The following is a 17,100-nucleotide window of genomic DNA, read 5'->3' on the forward strand; positions in this document are numbered from 1 at the left end:
ATGAAAATTTACAATTGTCATTCAACTGTTAGTAATTTTCTATTTTTGTTACCCAACTATAAAAAATTACAAAATGATTATTCAAATATTCAATTGTCTTTTTTTTTTATATTGGATTTTTAGATATTTTTATTTCTACGTAGGTCTATCTTGGATTTTTGGGTAATTTTATTTCTACATAGGTCAACTGATGACCATAAAAGACAAAAATTAAATAGTTAGATAATTATTTTATAACTTTTATAGTTAAATGACAAAATAAATAAATCTATTAATAGTCAAATGATTATTTTATAACTTTTAAAATTAATTATAAAAAGAAAAAAACTATAATCGGTTAACCTCTACCATAGTATACCCATTGAAAATATATAAAAATTATTTAATAACTCTTCTGAATATTTAATACCAACTGTTCCCTCCATGATTAGTTGAGTGATGGCTTTAGAATCAGTAGCCTGTCTCCCCCTCTCCTTGGGCTGCTTTTTTTTTTTTTATCTTTTGTCATCCTTTTTCAGCCATGGGTTGGTGTGACTGCCGACGCACCGCTTCTCACCTGACCCTCCTCCCACTTTCTACAGGACACCAGTTTCTACTGGTGACAGTGCTACCGACGCTCGATTTCTTCTTGATATGTTTGTTTGCTCTTTCGACCCCTTATTTTATCTTGCATGCGAATGAAACTTCTTATTTGAAAATATAAGGTTAAAATTGTCAAATTATCATATTTGAACTTTAAATATTACAAGTAAGGCTTCTTAAAAAAATATTTGTTTATGGTAGCATTCTTTTTCAGAATATATCCTAAAATGCTTAAATATATCGTATCTTATCTTATTTTCAATAATTTGGATGATAATCAAGTCTTTAAACCAAAGGCTTTCATGCCTTCTTAAATTGCAGCAAAAGGGTTGCCGAAAAATTGCATTCCAAGTCATTGATGAAAGGAGCTCAATGTCGCAAAACATAAAGATGAAACAAATATAAGATAACATCCTTATAATCTAAAGTCTGAAAACCAAAGCAGAGCATTATAACACTATGAAACAAGAGATACCGTACCAATCATTCTTCTTCAGCGATCCTGCCCTTCTCGCTAACATAGATACCATCAAGGAACTTTCTAATATCCTTGTTCTTCACATGGCATTTCTGTTCCAATCAAAATTCACATTCATCAAGATAAATACCAAATATCAATCATCTCCAGCTTCAATCTCAGTGTTTAAAAGGGATCGACAGAGGGCCTACCTGGTTTATCAAAGCTGCCGAGCGTGACACAAGTTCGATATCGTTACCATCCAACACGATCTCGTCTTTAACCTTCTCTGATCGAACAATGGATACCCCTTCCAACATATCCACCTTTCGCACCTAATGTTCACCGGTGCAAACGTTAACATAATGTCATTGGAATACAAGGAACTTATCAAACTCTTGAACATGTTTCATATTTGGTTACTTGAACCCTAAAACATGAACAATTTGGTTCAAGATGTAAAAACAATGCCTGCCCATTTCTCTACATCAGTCAATGCAACCAGAACTCCAGAAAATATAAGAATTTTAGGTTGTCAAGTCCTAAGGGTGTTGACATTAAACAAACAAAATATATGAATCAACGTATGCTCTTAATGTAGCATTTCAACAGCATCGTACGCTTGAATAGGCCAAAAAGAAAATGAAACAAAAAAAAGCCCTAATATATGATAAAAACAATAATAAATGCCTTATTCAAACAAAAAAAAACAAATAAAGGGAATTAAATCAACAGTGTCAATGTGATTTCGATTCAATAAGAGATTAAAAGAACGGAGAGAGAGAGAGAGAGAGAGAGAGAGAGAGAAGACCTTCTTCTCGCCAAGGAAATTACGGATCTCGATGGACTTGTTGCCGTTAGTGATGGAGGCGTTGATGGGAAAATGAGCATAAACAAACCTCATCTTGTAACGGTAGCCCTTGGTGACGCCGGTGATGAGATTCTCAACGTGGCTGAGAGTAGTACGGATGGCGGCGCTAGTCTTTCTAGAGCCAAACCAAGCCTCGATCCTGAGCTTGCGTTTGCCGCTCTCCTCGTCCTTGATGAGATGAAAATCGAGGTTGAGGTGCTTGAAGTTACGGATGAGCTTACCCCTGGGACCTTCAACCTCGATCATCTTGGCCTTCACCTTAATATCAACCCCATCAGGGATGTCCATTGTCTCTGAAGAAAGAATGGTCTTCATTTTGCTTGCCTTCTGCTTCCTTCCTCGGTGCGGCTTCGATGGAGGGACTAAGTAGAGTGTAAAAACCCTATAACTTAAAGGCTGTAATGTTATATAATTTATTAGTATAAGGATTCAGTTTTGGGCCGGCTTTAGGGTTAAGAGCAGAAAATAGAGGAGAAAAATAGATTGCTGTGAGAGTCCGGCCCAATTAAAAAGCTTATTTTTCGAGATAATAAGCAATAAATTGAATTAATGTAAACTTGTGTATTTATCAAAAGTTAATTAATTCACCTTACTTTATTGTTAGTTGCTCTTTTTTTTTAATCAACAAATTGTCTAAACCAAAATTTACTATTCTATTAATCTCAATAACAAGTAATAACTATTTAAGAATTTCTTCAAACACTTGCATATTTGTACTCCTTTTTGTAGTTATTTGCTTATTTTAATTATATGTAATTTATTATTTCATTTTATTAAATTTTTAATTATGAATAATGACTAATCGATTGAATCTTAATTCGATTGTAATGAATATTATTGTCTATACAAGAGGACATGTGTTTGAGTGTACTAAAACGGAATATTATCTTGTTTATGGATTAGGGAGGAACTATAAGTAATTTTAAGTATTGTGTTAAGTAGATTTGATCAGAACCTATAATGAGATTATTTAAAAATAATAATAATAATTGTGAATAATGACCAAAATGTATAATAATTTAAGTGTGCAAGGGATAATTTGGCCCGTGCAATTTTCATGTAATTAGTAGCCTTAGAGTAGCTAAAGGCTATCTTTTCCAACCTTACCCAATGTGTAGACAGGGGAAGGCGATAGCCAATGGTGAAATTTTCTTATGATGCGTTCAAAATTTTAATAATTACAAATTAGTATAATAATAAATTTTCTCTTCACTTCCTCTCTCCTAAAAAAATTATGATTTATCTTTGTCCCAAAGTAATTTTCTAGTTTTGCCCTTGGTCTTACCGTTATTCACTTGTTCTGAAAAAAAAAAAAAAAAAACTCATTTTTTCATTTTTTTTTTTTTTTGTTACCTCTTCTTATTTAAGCATTAGACAACATTTCAAAGCATAAACTTCCTTGTGGATTTCTTTTTGCCTTATAGGTTTCTTTGCGCATCCAACCTAAGATATAATATATGCCTAGCCTCTTTCTAAAGAAAATATTATTTGGCACATGCAAAGAGCCTAATAATTATTGAGTGTGTCTTAAAGTACTATTTAAATTTATTGTCATTTGAAGCTGCAGGTGTGCAGTTGTTGTTAAGTTATAATACAATAGATACTTGGATGAAAGTATTCTAATAATCAAATCCAAAAGAAAATAATTTACTTCAAATTTAGGTTTTGAATACTTATAATTATTAACCTAAATTACTAATCTAATTAAATTCATGATTATGAACAGACCGACTTAAAGGAATTTTATTCTAATTACTAAAAAACAAAGCAAAATTGTTTAAACTACTGAACTAAAACAATCTCAATTAAAAACTTTCCTCTCAAGTGTAAAATGTAGTGGTTGATTAGTTTAATTAGAAACTAATGATTAGGCTTAGTCAAATTGATCAGGAATTATCCATTGTTAACTTTAGATACTCACGATCTCTCGACTCACCTCGGATTCTAAAATTCGCCACCAAACCTCAACTCTTGCATATTAGCCAATTGCTTATAGGGTCTCTCAACTCCTAGTAGTTAACAAGTTCGATTGATCTAGTATATTAAAGCCAGATTTCTCATTTGGAAGATTGACATGTTTGTCCGGTTGCATAGGTTCAACAACTTGGACAGGTTCAGTAGCTTTGGGCGATTGGGCAGCTTGAGTGGCTCAGCCACAAGGCAGTGGATACTTCGCCTGTCAGGTTGGACGACTTCGTCAGGTTCAACACACGCTTGCATATTCCTCTTCCAACGACTTAATAATACCCATTTTTCAGAAGTTGATGATGCTCTCCTGACTAATATAAATGTGGTTCATCGTGGGCCTTAAACCAATTGTAATAAGGTTAAATGGTGCAAAATTACCATTATTGATCAAAGCACAATTGGTTGGATGTTAACATTCTCATCAGGAATAATTATCTAATTGCACTCTTTCTTAAAATGCAAATAAAAAATAAGATAGGTATTGAAGTTGGTTAGATCTAATAGAATTTCTTTGATTATGCAAATAAAATATAATCACTTTGATTCTAATAAATGACGGATAAGCATATAAGTAGTGTGCACATGTTAAAAACTTGGTTATGCATACTTACATCCACTAGTAGTATGCCAGAAATCTTTGGATCTTGGTACATCCAACAAAGCTACAAAAAATTAATTAATATAATGTAATATAATTCTTCGAATAAGTTATATGGTCACAATTATTAATTCTCTTAATTTTTTTAGATATAAACATTTATATTGTCATATATTTTATAGCATTTGCTTATGTTTTTCTTTTTAATAAGAATAAAAGTTGAATAAAAGAGATACGTGTTATTTGGTATCATACGTACAATTATAAAATTATAAGGTAATCATTTATTCATTATTTTTTTTATTTTGATGACTTACATAGCTTTTTATAAATATATCAAATTCTTTAATCTCCTTTGATCTCCATTTATATGATTGATTGAGAATTAATTTAATGGGAGATAAATAATGAATTGTTTTATTAATTTTTTTTTTTAGATTTTATTAACTAGAGTATGTAAACTCTAGCATGTGAAAGAATCTCATCTTGAGTTACATGTTGTGGACTACGTTGAAGCGCCTCCTATACCAAGTAAATTTTTAATCGATTTCCTATCGTAATTAGGCGCCAATTACTCGAACTAGCTTGTGAAAACCCTAAACCTAGCTGGTTTTTTTTTTTTTTTTTTAGATCGAACCTGATTGCAGGATAGACAAATGAAGAAATCCTACCTTGATAGAAATGAAGAAAAAATTGTTGTAGGAGAACCCCACAATTACTCGAATCTATATTTGTTTCGATAATCATAAATTTATGGAACCATTAAATAAAAGAATGTAATTGTTTAAACTATAAATAATTTATTTTGATAGGAAAACGATAAATTGAATTTAGGGTTCATTTATTTACATGTAAAATATTTTATGGAAAATGCTTTCTGCATTTTTCTGTATTTGTTTCATAGAAAACAGCTTGGTCAACGGAAAATGACTTATAGGTCAAGATAAAATAAGCTATTTTTCCTGTAAAATGATTTGTCATTTTGAAAAAAGTAAGTTATTTTCCGGAAAAGATTTTCTCTATAGATAATTTTATTTTTATATAAAATTAACTTAAATCAAACTTAATATTATTATATTGATAATAAATTTTATTTTTTAAAATATTTAAAATATTATATTTTTAATATTATTAAACATACATATTTAATTATTTATATTTAGTCATATAATAAATATAAATTATTATTTTAATAAATTATTTAATATTTTAATTTTATTTTAATAATAAATTTTAAATAATATTATTCACATATTATTGAAAATATTTAATTTTAATATTTTAATAATATATATTTATTACAATTATAAATATATTAATAATAAATGTTTTGTAGTATAAAAGTTAAAATATGTCATAAGTTTATGTACACTTCATAGATTTATAATTTTTCTTTATACTTTTATTTTCAAGAATTTAGTCCCTTTACTTTTCAAATTTGAAAATCAAGTCCAATTATTCACATCGTTAATTTTTTTGTCAATTTTGTTGTTGTCACATTTTTAAATAAAAATACTCACTTAGTACTCATGTAATTAAAAATGACGTTGTAATGAATTTGAATTTAACATAATATTTTTAATATATGCAAAAACAATATAAAATATAAAATTATAAATAAAAATAAATTCAATTAAACAATAAAAAATAAGAATATCTCAAATGTGAGTTTGTTTCGTTGAAAACAATTTTTATAAAATATTTTTAAGAAATCTACCAAACAACATAAATATTTTGCACAGATTCATCTAAACACTAGAAAATATTAACTTTTCCAGAAAAATAAATTATTTTCTAAAAATCATTTTCAATTAAACAAATGAAGCCTTAATTAAAACTTAATGTTTTAAAATTAATTGAGAATTATTCCCGTTATATTTATTTTTGAACCATAAATAATTTATACGACACAAATAAGATGCAATTTTTGATTGAATTTGTCTAATAATAAGCAAACAAGTAAAAGCACTAACAACTCGGCGGTAATATATCGAATGAGTTTGAGAAAAATAATGAATGTTGATTTAATTAAATGATTAACTGGAAATCAAATTATCTACTAAAGTTGAATACAAGCCCCAACAACATTCTTAAGTGTTTTTGGTTTTTTAATCTCCAGATTACGGATTTCTTTGTACTAAAAAATAAATAAAAGCAAGAAAGAGAAAAGGCAACAATTCATGCATTTACGACAATTTGGCAATTTTTGTACAATTCAAAACCACCCATCGTGAGGACACAAAACACAAGGAACAGCACAACTCCTTTCAACGCTTAGCATCAAGGAAACACTGTCCCTATCTTCTTAAAACTCAGGTCAGCTATCTGCAACACCCCACATTTTGACACCATCTTCATCTTCCAACTTATACCTGCTGAAGTGATTAACCCTGAATTTCCACTCTCCTTTGATGGGATCGTAGGAAATAAATTCAGCTCCTTGGTCCTTGGCTTTCCTTTTAAGCATTTCCTTATATTTCTCGATTTTTGGACCATCTGTATACTGCTGTCCTGTCTTTTTATCGAAACACTTGATGTTAAGAAGTGTTACCTCTGCAGGCTTATTGAGACCTTGTCCAACAGGAGGTTTCTTGCTATCATCCATGTAAACTATTACCTCGCGGTTGTTGAACTGCACAAGGGACTCCAAATCAAGACGTCTCACATCTGTCTCACCCAGGAACTTGATGCTTCCGTAACCGTGCCGTCCAACCACAAAATCCTTGACATGCCGACAGTACCCTGGTTCAGCCCTTTCCTTTGCAGCCAGTTCTTGGATTCGAGGTTCTGTATAGTAATCAGACCGCCTAAGCTTTGGCATTAAAGCCTCAATGTCTGCCCCGTGCTCGTAGACAATAGCAGCCTCACCTGCTCTGTGGCCATTGAGTGTCATGTATGACTCTTTCTGAGCAGAATGATCGTCATGGACTCCATTAGCTTTCTGGTTACCTTTGACTGGGTGAATTCGCTCCTTCACATGGCCATTTTCGGCTGGATTTTCTACACAATCATATTAATCAAAAGACATTAAACAGCAGCAAAAGCAATTTATAATGACCCTAAATTTATCTGAAAGTTATAATCAGATAAGCACACTCATAATCTTTATCACAAAAGAATTAACATGCCAACATGCAGAATATATATATATATATATATATAGACAACAGGCTACCATCATGAATATCAGAAGACAACAGGCAGAACAAATATATATCTTTAATGCTTTGCTTTGTCCCAAATGAATATCAGAAACTCCAAAGCAAAGGAATAGACAACAGGCTACCATATTCCAGATACGAAAGTCTAGCAGACACGAGAGTTATAAAAGGAAACCTTGAGGAGCAACAAATATTTCCTAAATCAAGCCATACAATGGAAAAAAGATTACAAGCCATGGAAGTTTCACATAATAAAACACTAAATTAATACTGGTGATATAAATTAATAAAACTAGAACAAGTCCTCCCTCCGCTTCAAAAAAAAAAAATTAAGATTTTGAAGTGATATTGATATTTAATCATGTGTGATTAATCATTAATGTAACGTTTCAATTTTTAAGTAAATAAATTTAAATTTAAAATTGAATTACCATAACAAATTCTGCAAAATATGAAATAATTTGAGACATTTATCAAAGAAAATAATTAAAACATGTGACATCAAGAAAAATAAAACATAAATTATATAAATACCCAAACATGTTAAAACATATAAAAAAAACTATTTACATGTAACATTTTATATAAATTTAAAATACTTTCCACACGCGAAAAAAATCAAACACATTTTTCTAGAAACTGAATCACTATGACAAATTAGGTAAAATCTGAGACAAACTGTGACACAACAAAATAAAATTATTCCTCTAAATTGTATCACCATGACAACATTCATAAAATATATCAAAATACAAAAAAATGTATTAACACGACAGACATAGATGAATGTATCAAATTCTACATAAAATGAATTATTAACGTTAATAAAAAAATATACAATTTATATTACATAACACAAATGAACAAGAAGAGAATATGAAAATAATTAAAGTACATAATATCACGAAAAATAACATGAACATAATACAAATATAAACTTACAATACTTTAAATTTTAAATATATGGACCCCATATATAACAAAATTAACCTTCCAAATTTTAACCCGTTGCTTTGTTGTCAATTAACTAGACATGTTCCAAGACTGAGCTACCTGCCCAGGCCTAAAGTCCCGCTCAAGTTTGAGCAAAAATATTACACTAAAAAAATGAACTTGGACAAAAAATTAAGCCCATCTAAAATATGAGACAAGCACAAGCTCAAACATTCAAGGCTCAAGCCTAGCCCAACCCATTTCTAACATATACAAATTAAATCTATAGCAATATAATACTATAATATAAACATTAAAAGATATGATAAATTGCCTATATTTAAAATTTAAAGTAAATGAAAAATATATAACTTTATTAAATACTAAATTAAAAATAATATAAATATTCAAAAATTTTAAAAATATGGGCAGGCCTAAAATAGGCTTGAATTAGCCATTTACAAATATGAACAGGCCGAGATTTGGGCAAGCATAAAGTATGTTAATATCATTATTAAGCCCGGCCAAAACCCAGCCCAACCCATGGGCACCTCTATAATCAACTACATTTTCACAACCCTTAATTCAACCTCCACGTTGATTTGGGGGACAGCTTTTATATTAGTGTATAGATGGCATGACAGAAAATTAAAGGTGATTACAATTTCATGCAAAAGATGCTACTTACCATTTTTATCCCCAGTGTCGGAGCTATCATCAGAAATTTTGCCTAAATGAAAAAGATGCTCCGAATAGTCAGCCAGGAATAGCGAAAACTCAGTGTAATCAGAGCATTGAAAGAAAATAAATAAACTTAAATTGATAAAACTAGAAACTAAATCATAGCATTCTCAATTGAAAAAGAATATTGTGATGGCACCAAGACAGACTTCTCACAATCGAAGGCATTACCTTTTTTTTTTTTTTTACTTTTTTTCTCTAGGCCACTTGGTGACTATCACTTGGTTAGATAATCAGTCTGACTATAATCCAAGGTGCTTGTTTGGAAGTATGTGGGAGAAAGAGAGAAAATATAAATGCAAAACACTACAAAGAGGAATCAATTACATACACAAAAAAAGGACTCTCACTCTCTAACTTCTCAGAGATTATATGCTATTAACAAGGACTCAGGCAAAAATAGCATTTTCAGACAACTGTTGAGAAACTTATAATGTCAATTGGTGGCAGGTAGGTAACACGTGTAAAGAAGAAACAAAGCCTGAAAAGAGATTTTTTTTTTTTTTTTTGGTATACGATCAAGTGGTTAATATCTAATGGGGAAAGCCTGCAAAGAGTTGAATGCTTAAAAACAATCACTTCCATCATTAGCTATAAGCTTTGGTTTATTCCTAACTTATTCACTTGGTCCAGCCAATGGAATGCAGATGAGCTCAAATGAATCTTACCATTCTCATGCACAGCAGCGGATGTAACCTTCAATGGAGATGCCTTCTCAGCAGAAGCTCTTGAAGGCCAACTTTCTGTGGGACGAATGATCAAAGCCCTTGGATTTTCCCTAGGGATAAAACCGGCATCAGCCTTAGGTGTGTTGGGTGTCTCTTCATCATCATTGAAAAATGGAACCTGCAGATATTGATTAACAAATAAAATAAACATATGTTAGAATTGTAACCTCATATATCACACAATCTAATCATAGTTTAACTCAGAAAATCAGAGCTACTAATTTCATAAGAAGTAGGACCCTCACCTTTGGACCATTATTATTAGGATAATATTTCCTTGCAGGCCACCTAATCCGCCTTTGGGAAAGGTACCGAGAAGTCAATAAAGGCGATATTCTAGCAGGAGCAGGTTTGTCCACCACCTGATAAAATCATTAGCAGTCAATCAATTGATACTATCGTATCTTAATTGAAAACAAGAGCATTGGTATCTTGAAGAGAGAAAGAATGATCTATAACAGCACGCAAGCGACTCAAACTAGAAAAACCTAAGCAAAGTCAGAAAGTTACAGGCATGCTGGAAATTCCATACTGAACTGACGGTGCAGTCCCAGCCTGACCAATTGACATTTGAGGCATTGCAGGGAGTGTACCGTAGGGGTTTATAATAGTCCCTGGTTGTACTACAGCAGCAGTCTGTGTAGCAGACCTGTCAAACAGAACATGCAGGATTAAGCTCCACATGAAAATCGCATAACTAATTGGATGACGGTGGAGAAAACATATTCAGGCACCCTTTTGCACAGACATGTGCAAAGGTACAAGAAAGAATTATGCTCGTAATAACTATGCATATGCATGTAGGCAGGCATATATATATGCCAGTAAAAAAAGAAGAAAAATCTGAAGGATTACACATACGATAGGCCAATATTATTCTGACCAAAAATGCCAGATCCACCACCTATAATGTCAGCAACATCATTATAGTCAGAATCATCAAAGAAAGCTCAAACTTCAATGAGAATATTCAAGATAAAACTTCTCCTACCAGGTTGTGTCTGACCAAAATTGCTAAAGCTGAAAGCACCACCGGTCTGAGCTGGTTGAAAAGGTGAAGCAAAAGAAGGCTGCACAAACAGGAGTCAAACTACAAACTTAAGGCTCAAAAACAGGTAAGAAAAGCATGCATGGTTATTACATAAAGACTCATGTACAGACCTAGAGAGTACTATAGCAAATTATAATAAGCAAAACTCCTAGAGTCTTAAAGCTCATAAAAAATTTAAAAGCTACCCTCATAAAAATATCAACAATGAATCTTCATTCAACAAAAGGATAGGCACCTAAACGCAGAAATTAAATCAGATATCTACTCAACTTATCAATCAATCATACACCACAGGGTTCAATAGTGGACAATTAGTTGGAATTCTTAATCCAATAAAAGAAAGAAGAAAAGGCAGGTAATTCTGTGAGCCGCAACAGTGTGATGAAAATGTACAGAAAAAGAGAACTTGGTCAAAAAAGGCAACAAACTTTATAGCATCTTTCTGTAACCAAATAACAGAAGCTAAGGATCATAAATATAATGAAAAAGAAAGATGATTGTAAATATTTCACAAGTGGCTTACAGTTGTTGGGCCGAAGGCCGCTGGGTTGCTAGAAGGAGCCAATGATAGTGAGCTTGAAAACATATTCCCACTAAATCCAGTGGAAGGTGTGTTGAAAATGCTTGTTTGACCGAAGTTACTAGTATTCTGTCCAAAGGTAGAGGTCATCTGGCCAAAAGCATTGCCTGTCTGTCCAATTGCAGGGGAAGAATTGAACAGAGGTGATGTCTGACTGCTGCCAGAATTTATGCCTGTGGCAAATGCTGAAGTTGTTGCTGGAGCTGCACCAGTACCAAAAATGGACGGTGAAGATGAAAATGAAGGAGTGACAGATGAGCCAAAAAGAGATGAACCGGTTCCAAATGTAGGAGTAGATGATGAACTAAATAATGAAGTTGAAGAAGCTTGACCAAAAAGGCTTGATGATGTTGGTTGAAAGGGGTTTGATGTAGTAGTCGAGGTTGCAAAACCTGTACTATTGAAGGATGGAGGTTTTAAACTAAATGGGTTGGTACTTGAGCTGGAAAAAGGATTTGCAGATGTTTGGCCAAATGTTGAAGAACCAAAAGGACTTGTAGATACAGGTGACGCACCAAACCCAATCCCTCCAGTAGCCTGAGCAGCTGGCTGCAGTCCACCTGATATTTCAAATTAGTACAGCAAGGTGGTGAACGTCAAACAAGAAAAAAATAATTAAACTTTCAGGGTTTTACAATATTTTACAAAGGTACCTTTATCTCCTAATTGATAATCCTCCCATCTCAGCTCCTCGTGACTTTTATCTTTATAAACAGGCATTGCTGAAATTGACTCCAACTTTGCACCTGGCTGTCCACTCCCACTATCTGCATCAGTTGTAGGTGTGTAAGGAGCTACTCTACTTCCCCCACGTTGACCTCCAAAAGGAGACTGGCCGAGACTAGTGCTTCCAAATGCTGGGGCAGAAGATTGACTTCCTGCATGAGAAATCAAATTCAATTTTATGTGCACATGCACGTGCAAGAATCAACTTGCACTAACAACATGGAAGGCCTATCAAACTATATATTTTGCCTAAACCATACAAATAATTTCAGTTTTTGGTGGATCATGAAGACTAATTACACACCGAAAGGAGAACTCTGGGCTCCAAATGAGGTTGTTCCAAATGGACTACTACCAAATGCTGGCGTTGATTGGCCAAAAGCTGGGCTAGACCCAAAGCTGAACGATGGAGTAGAAGATGCTCCAAAAGCAGGAGTGCTTGAACCCCCAAAAGCAGAACTTGAAGCTCCAAAAGCAGGAGTTGCGGAAGTGCCAAACGCAGGTGAGCTTGATGCCCCAAATGTACCTCCAGTTCCAAAAACTGGGGCATTAGACACACCAAATGCAGTTCCAGTGCTCCCAAATGCCGGACTTCCAGTTGAACCAAATGCAGGGGTGCTCGTGGCACCAAATGCGGGGGTACTTGAGGCACCAAACGCAGGGGTGCTTGTGGCACCGAAACCTGGAGTGCTTGAGGCGCCAAACGCAGGGGTGCTTGTCGCACCAAAAGCCGGGCTACTAGTGGAACCAAAGGCAGGACTAGAACCAAACGCTGACTGAGTTGAACCAAACGGTGTGGAGGAACCAAATATACCACTACCAAATGCAGGTTGTGATTGCTGATTTGTGCTTCCAAAAGGATTTGATTGGGTGGGACTTGACCCAAAGCCAAATGCAGGCTTCTGACCAAAAACAGAAGACCCTATCCGAAACAAAGTCAAAAGACACCAAGTTACCCAAGAGCTAATGATTAAAAAGTCGACACATATAATTAAAAGCTGATTACCATAAATTAACATACAAGGAAATAGAAGTGCCCCTCATGATCACATTTAAGGCCTAATTGAAAATGTGCTATGTTTTTTAGAAAGTCTCTTACTAATAAACACTAAATTTTTCTATCTCCATGAAATAAAAGTGCAATTAATTGTAATATTGATACACATATGAATGCATTTATTTGTATAATAATGCCATGACCTACACATATTTGGTATTGGAATGCTACCATTAAAGCATCACAAAATATGAATGATCTACACATTACTCTAAAGTCAGAAGAGAATTCATACAGGTAACTAAACAACCCTAACAAAGTAGATTAATAGTGACTCTTCCTTGAAGATATCAGTTGAATTTTAGAATTTTTATGTATGACAATCATATTATCAATATATCAACAGAACCAATATGCAATGAACCGAATGAAGGATAACTTAATCATAATAATAGAAAAGAAAAAGACATACAGACTCTTACCACCAAAAGATGATGATGAACTGCCAAAAGTGGGAGTAGATGAACCAAAAGCTGGAGATGAAGAGGCACCAAAGGCAGTTGTTGAGGAGAAGGGAGAAGAAGATTGGGCCGCACCAAACACTCCAGTAGAAGTACCTCCAAATACCGAACCCCCTGTTTGGGAACCAAAAGGGTTTGGACTACTGAAGGAAGGTTTAGGTGCAAATGGATTGCTACTTGCACTGGTCTGCCCAAAAACAGATTGGGATGCAAATGGGCTACTTGATGATTGCCCAAAAGCTGTTGAAAAGAGTTTCTGACAGTTAACTTAATTGTTTAAAAAGATTCATAAGTAATAACAAATTTATTCTAAAAAATGATGAAGTGTAAAGCAGGTTAAAGGTATATATATATACATATATATAGCAAATAACAGAGAATGAATATTGACCGGTAACAGTTACCAAGGAACAGAACACCAACAACATACTGGTAAACACTTTTGGTGTGATGAAGTGCAGTAGTATTTTATAAATAAATAAATAAAAAGGCACCAATGAAGGAAGAAGAATTAGAAGATAACAATGATCTGTGCATATCACGGATGCAACATGTAAATGCTTCTTGCATAATTAAGCTAATCTTCAATCTGAAAACCAATCAAACTCCTGAATTTCACAATGGCTACTTTTAAAAAGGAACGGAAGAAATTATGCATTCATCGAAACAACAGCTCAACATGTAAATTCAGAATATGATTTCAACGGGAAAGAGTGAAAGGTAAGAGAAAGTCTCACGATTAGTTGTACCAAACATCTTCGTCTACGTAGTTATTTACTCCACAGGTCCTTGATCTCAAACTGAGAAAAGAAAACGAAGCAGAAAGCTGATTTAAACAAACATGGAAACTAGAACCAGTAATGAATAAATATATTCAACTAAATCCATACTAAAACATGAATTAATATTGCGAAAAATAAATCAAATGCGCAAACGTGATACCCCGAACCAAACTCGGGATCCGTTTCTTCGATCAAAAGAATCCATCATTCAGTAACGATTGAAAAGGCGTTTCAACCGTTTCATTTAATTTTATCCCTCCAATTCATTTACTTAAAACTAAATACACAGGCACATATATATAAAAATAAATAGTCAAAGAGGGAAAGAAGATATACCGGGAAAAAAAAAAGGTGTTCAATAGCAATTATATGTACTTTCCAATTGTGAAACCTGTTATTAAAGATGACCAAAAAAAGAAAGAATCAGCATGTATTATGAAGCAGTTTATGCAGTGGAAGTGCGAGTGAGAAAAGATGATAAATTAGGGTTTGGGAGAGGGGGAACCTTTTAGGACGGATCTGAATCCAGAGGTTTGTTTATTGCGTGGGAGAATCAGAAAAGAAAGGGTGTGAAAGAAGAAGGGAGAGAAGAAGACCCACGATGGCCAAAACAACCAAACCAAGCGGAAATCATACCGGGAGCAAGGAGAAAAGCTTTGTAGGATCGGGAGATCCACGTAGCTTTGTTAGTTTGTGTAACCGGAAAAAGACATTATTTAGTGTCTAAATTAGTAAAAACCAAAAATTTTAATTTTCATCCAACTAAAACTCTATTTTGACATATATATATATATATATATATATATTTTAATTATATACATTTTATTACTTCTATCAATTATATATTTCTATTAATTTGTATATTTATATATCTGTAATTTCTATACACAAACTCGTGTGATATAATATCTAATATTAAATTTATAATTTTTAGAATGTTAGTTTTTGTTTAAAAATTTAAAGTATTATTTGATAAATTAAAAATTAAGTATTAAAATTTAAATACTTAATTTAAATTATAAAATATTTTAAAATATTACTTAAAATTAATTATGAAATATAATTAAATTATTTGATAAATATATTTTTAAATTATAAAAATAAAATTTTAAATTTTAGCCTTAATTTTAAACATTTCACTTTGTTCTAAACAAAAATCAAATTTTAAAGCAAATTTTTACATAATAATATAATATTAAAATAAATAAAATAAAATAGAATTAATTGAAAATATTCTCCATTAAATTTTAAATAGCTCTTATTTACTTATTATTTGTCACACTTTTTATATAAAAATTCTTTTAGGTTTTATTTTGAATTATTATACATGCATAAAATATTAAATTTCAATTGATTTAATTTTTTCAATGATCTATCAAATAAGGTTTAATTTAGAATCAGTTATTTAATTTTAAAATATTTAAATATTAAAAATATAAAAATTCATCATGATTTAAATAATATTATTAATAATTTCTTACAAGTTATTCATTTTATATACATGGATAAATTAATTTATTTTAATTTTAAAATTGCTAAAATTATAATTTTGTATTTATTTTTGCTCTACTTTAATTTGTAATTAACTCTTATTATATTTGAAAAATATAAATTTAATTTGATAAATTTTATTAATATGTGTTTTTTAAACTATATTTTAAGGCTAACAATTTAATATTCATTGTCGAAATTACTTTTTGAAAAGATCGACTTTTTATTTTAAAAATGAAAATGAGAGTCGCCACCATTCTTTTTTTTAATAAGGTATATTTTGATTTATTAAAACAACGATTTTGGTCTACGAAATTCAAGAAAATGGAGTCGGTTACTTGCGTGGAAGGAATTTATTAATTAATGTCTTAATGTCAAAAATTTGAAAACTTGAAAGAATTTACAATACGATTCATGTTTTTATTAATGTTAATTTAAAAAAATGGTTGAATAAATTGAAACGAATGTCAAAGACCCTCTCGTCTTGAGATAACAAATGTCGCATCCCGTAAGTTAGGACACTGCATTTTGAACCCTCAAGAATAAGCTTGCCTTTAAAATTTTTTATTTAAATTTCACGTATTTTAATTGTAAAAGGATATTTGGCTATTTAGGTTTAACGAGAAAATCGAAACCCTATAAGTTAAGATACAATTTCTCGAATCTCTAAAATACGAAATGTTGCCTATTTTTAAAAGTTTTTTTTGAATTTGGGTGAAAATTAATGCAATATTTAAAAATGGTATATGAATAAAATATTGTACCAATGAATAACAACAATATGAAAATGCTCATAAATAATTCCTAGTACATATAATGGCAATAATCACATAATATCACTTTAGTACCAATACAATCAATTAAAGAAAGATAAAATAAAATAAACAACAAATAGTTTCAATGATAACAAAAA

General features: G+C 31.8%; 2 protein-coding genes across 2 annotated transcripts; both read right to left on the minus strand.

The window, feature by feature from the left end:
- Nucleotides 1-911: 911 nt before the first annotated feature.
- LOC108461427 (60S ribosomal protein L9-like) lies at nucleotides 912-2,320 on the minus strand. Its single transcript, XM_017761269.2, has 3 exons — nucleotides 1,851-2,320; nucleotides 1,252-1,374; nucleotides 912-1,152 (listed from the first exon to the last, which is right to left on the minus strand). The coding sequence occupies exons 1-3, from the start codon at nucleotides 2,223-2,225 to the stop codon at nucleotides 1,066-1,068; spliced, it is 585 nt and encodes a 194-aa protein (XP_017616758.1). The 5' UTR covers nucleotides 2,226-2,320; the 3' UTR covers nucleotides 912-1,065.
- A 4,155-nt stretch (nucleotides 2,321-6,475) lies between these two features.
- On the minus strand, nucleotides 6,476-15,447 carry LOC108464102 (nuclear pore complex protein NUP98A-like). The gene is made up of 14 exons (XM_053028039.1): nucleotides 15,202-15,447; nucleotides 15,033-15,087; nucleotides 14,652-14,714; nucleotides 13,876-14,154; nucleotides 12,701-13,318; nucleotides 12,324-12,548; nucleotides 11,614-12,230; nucleotides 11,031-11,109; nucleotides 10,901-10,943; nucleotides 10,550-10,688; nucleotides 10,285-10,401; nucleotides 9,980-10,157; nucleotides 9,259-9,300; nucleotides 6,476-7,476 (listed from the first exon to the last, which is right to left on the minus strand). Exons 3-14 carry the CDS (start codon nucleotides 14,668-14,670, stop codon nucleotides 6,794-6,796), a joined length of 3,039 nt encoding a protein of 1,012 aa, XP_052883999.1. The 5' UTR covers nucleotides 14,671-14,714; nucleotides 15,033-15,087; nucleotides 15,202-15,447; the 3' UTR covers nucleotides 6,476-6,793.
- Between the last annotated feature and the right edge of the window lie 1,653 nt (nucleotides 15,448-17,100).

Source organism: Gossypium arboreum, chromosome 1 (assembly GCF_025698485.1).
Source record: "Gossypium arboreum isolate Shixiya-1 chromosome 1, ASM2569848v2, whole genome shotgun sequence".
In the NCBI taxonomy this organism is placed as follows: Eukaryota; Viridiplantae; Streptophyta; class Magnoliopsida; order Malvales; family Malvaceae; genus Gossypium; species Gossypium arboreum.

Coding starts and splice junctions, on each gene's coding strand:
- LOC108461427 (XM_017761269.2), bottom strand. CDS start 2,225: ATGAAGACCATTCTTTCTTCAGAGACAATGGACATCCCTGATGGGGTT. Junction 1,375..1,850: donor ATTTCCTTGGCGAGAAGAAG/GTCTTCTCTCTC, acceptor GGTGAACATTAG/GTGCGAAAGGTGGATATGTT. Junction 1,153..1,251: donor CGGCAGCTTTGATAAACCAG/GTAGGCCCTCTG, acceptor TGATTGGAACAG/AAATGCCATGTGAAGAACAA.
- LOC108464102 (XM_053028039.1), bottom strand. Junction 13,319..13,875: donor TTCATCATCATCTTTTGGTG/GTAAGAGTCTGT, acceptor TGTTTCGGATAG/GGTCTTCTGTTTTTGGTCAG. Junction 10,689..10,900: donor CAGAATAATATTGGCCTATC/GTATGTGTAATC, acceptor TCTGTTTGACAG/GTCTGCTACACAGACTGCTG.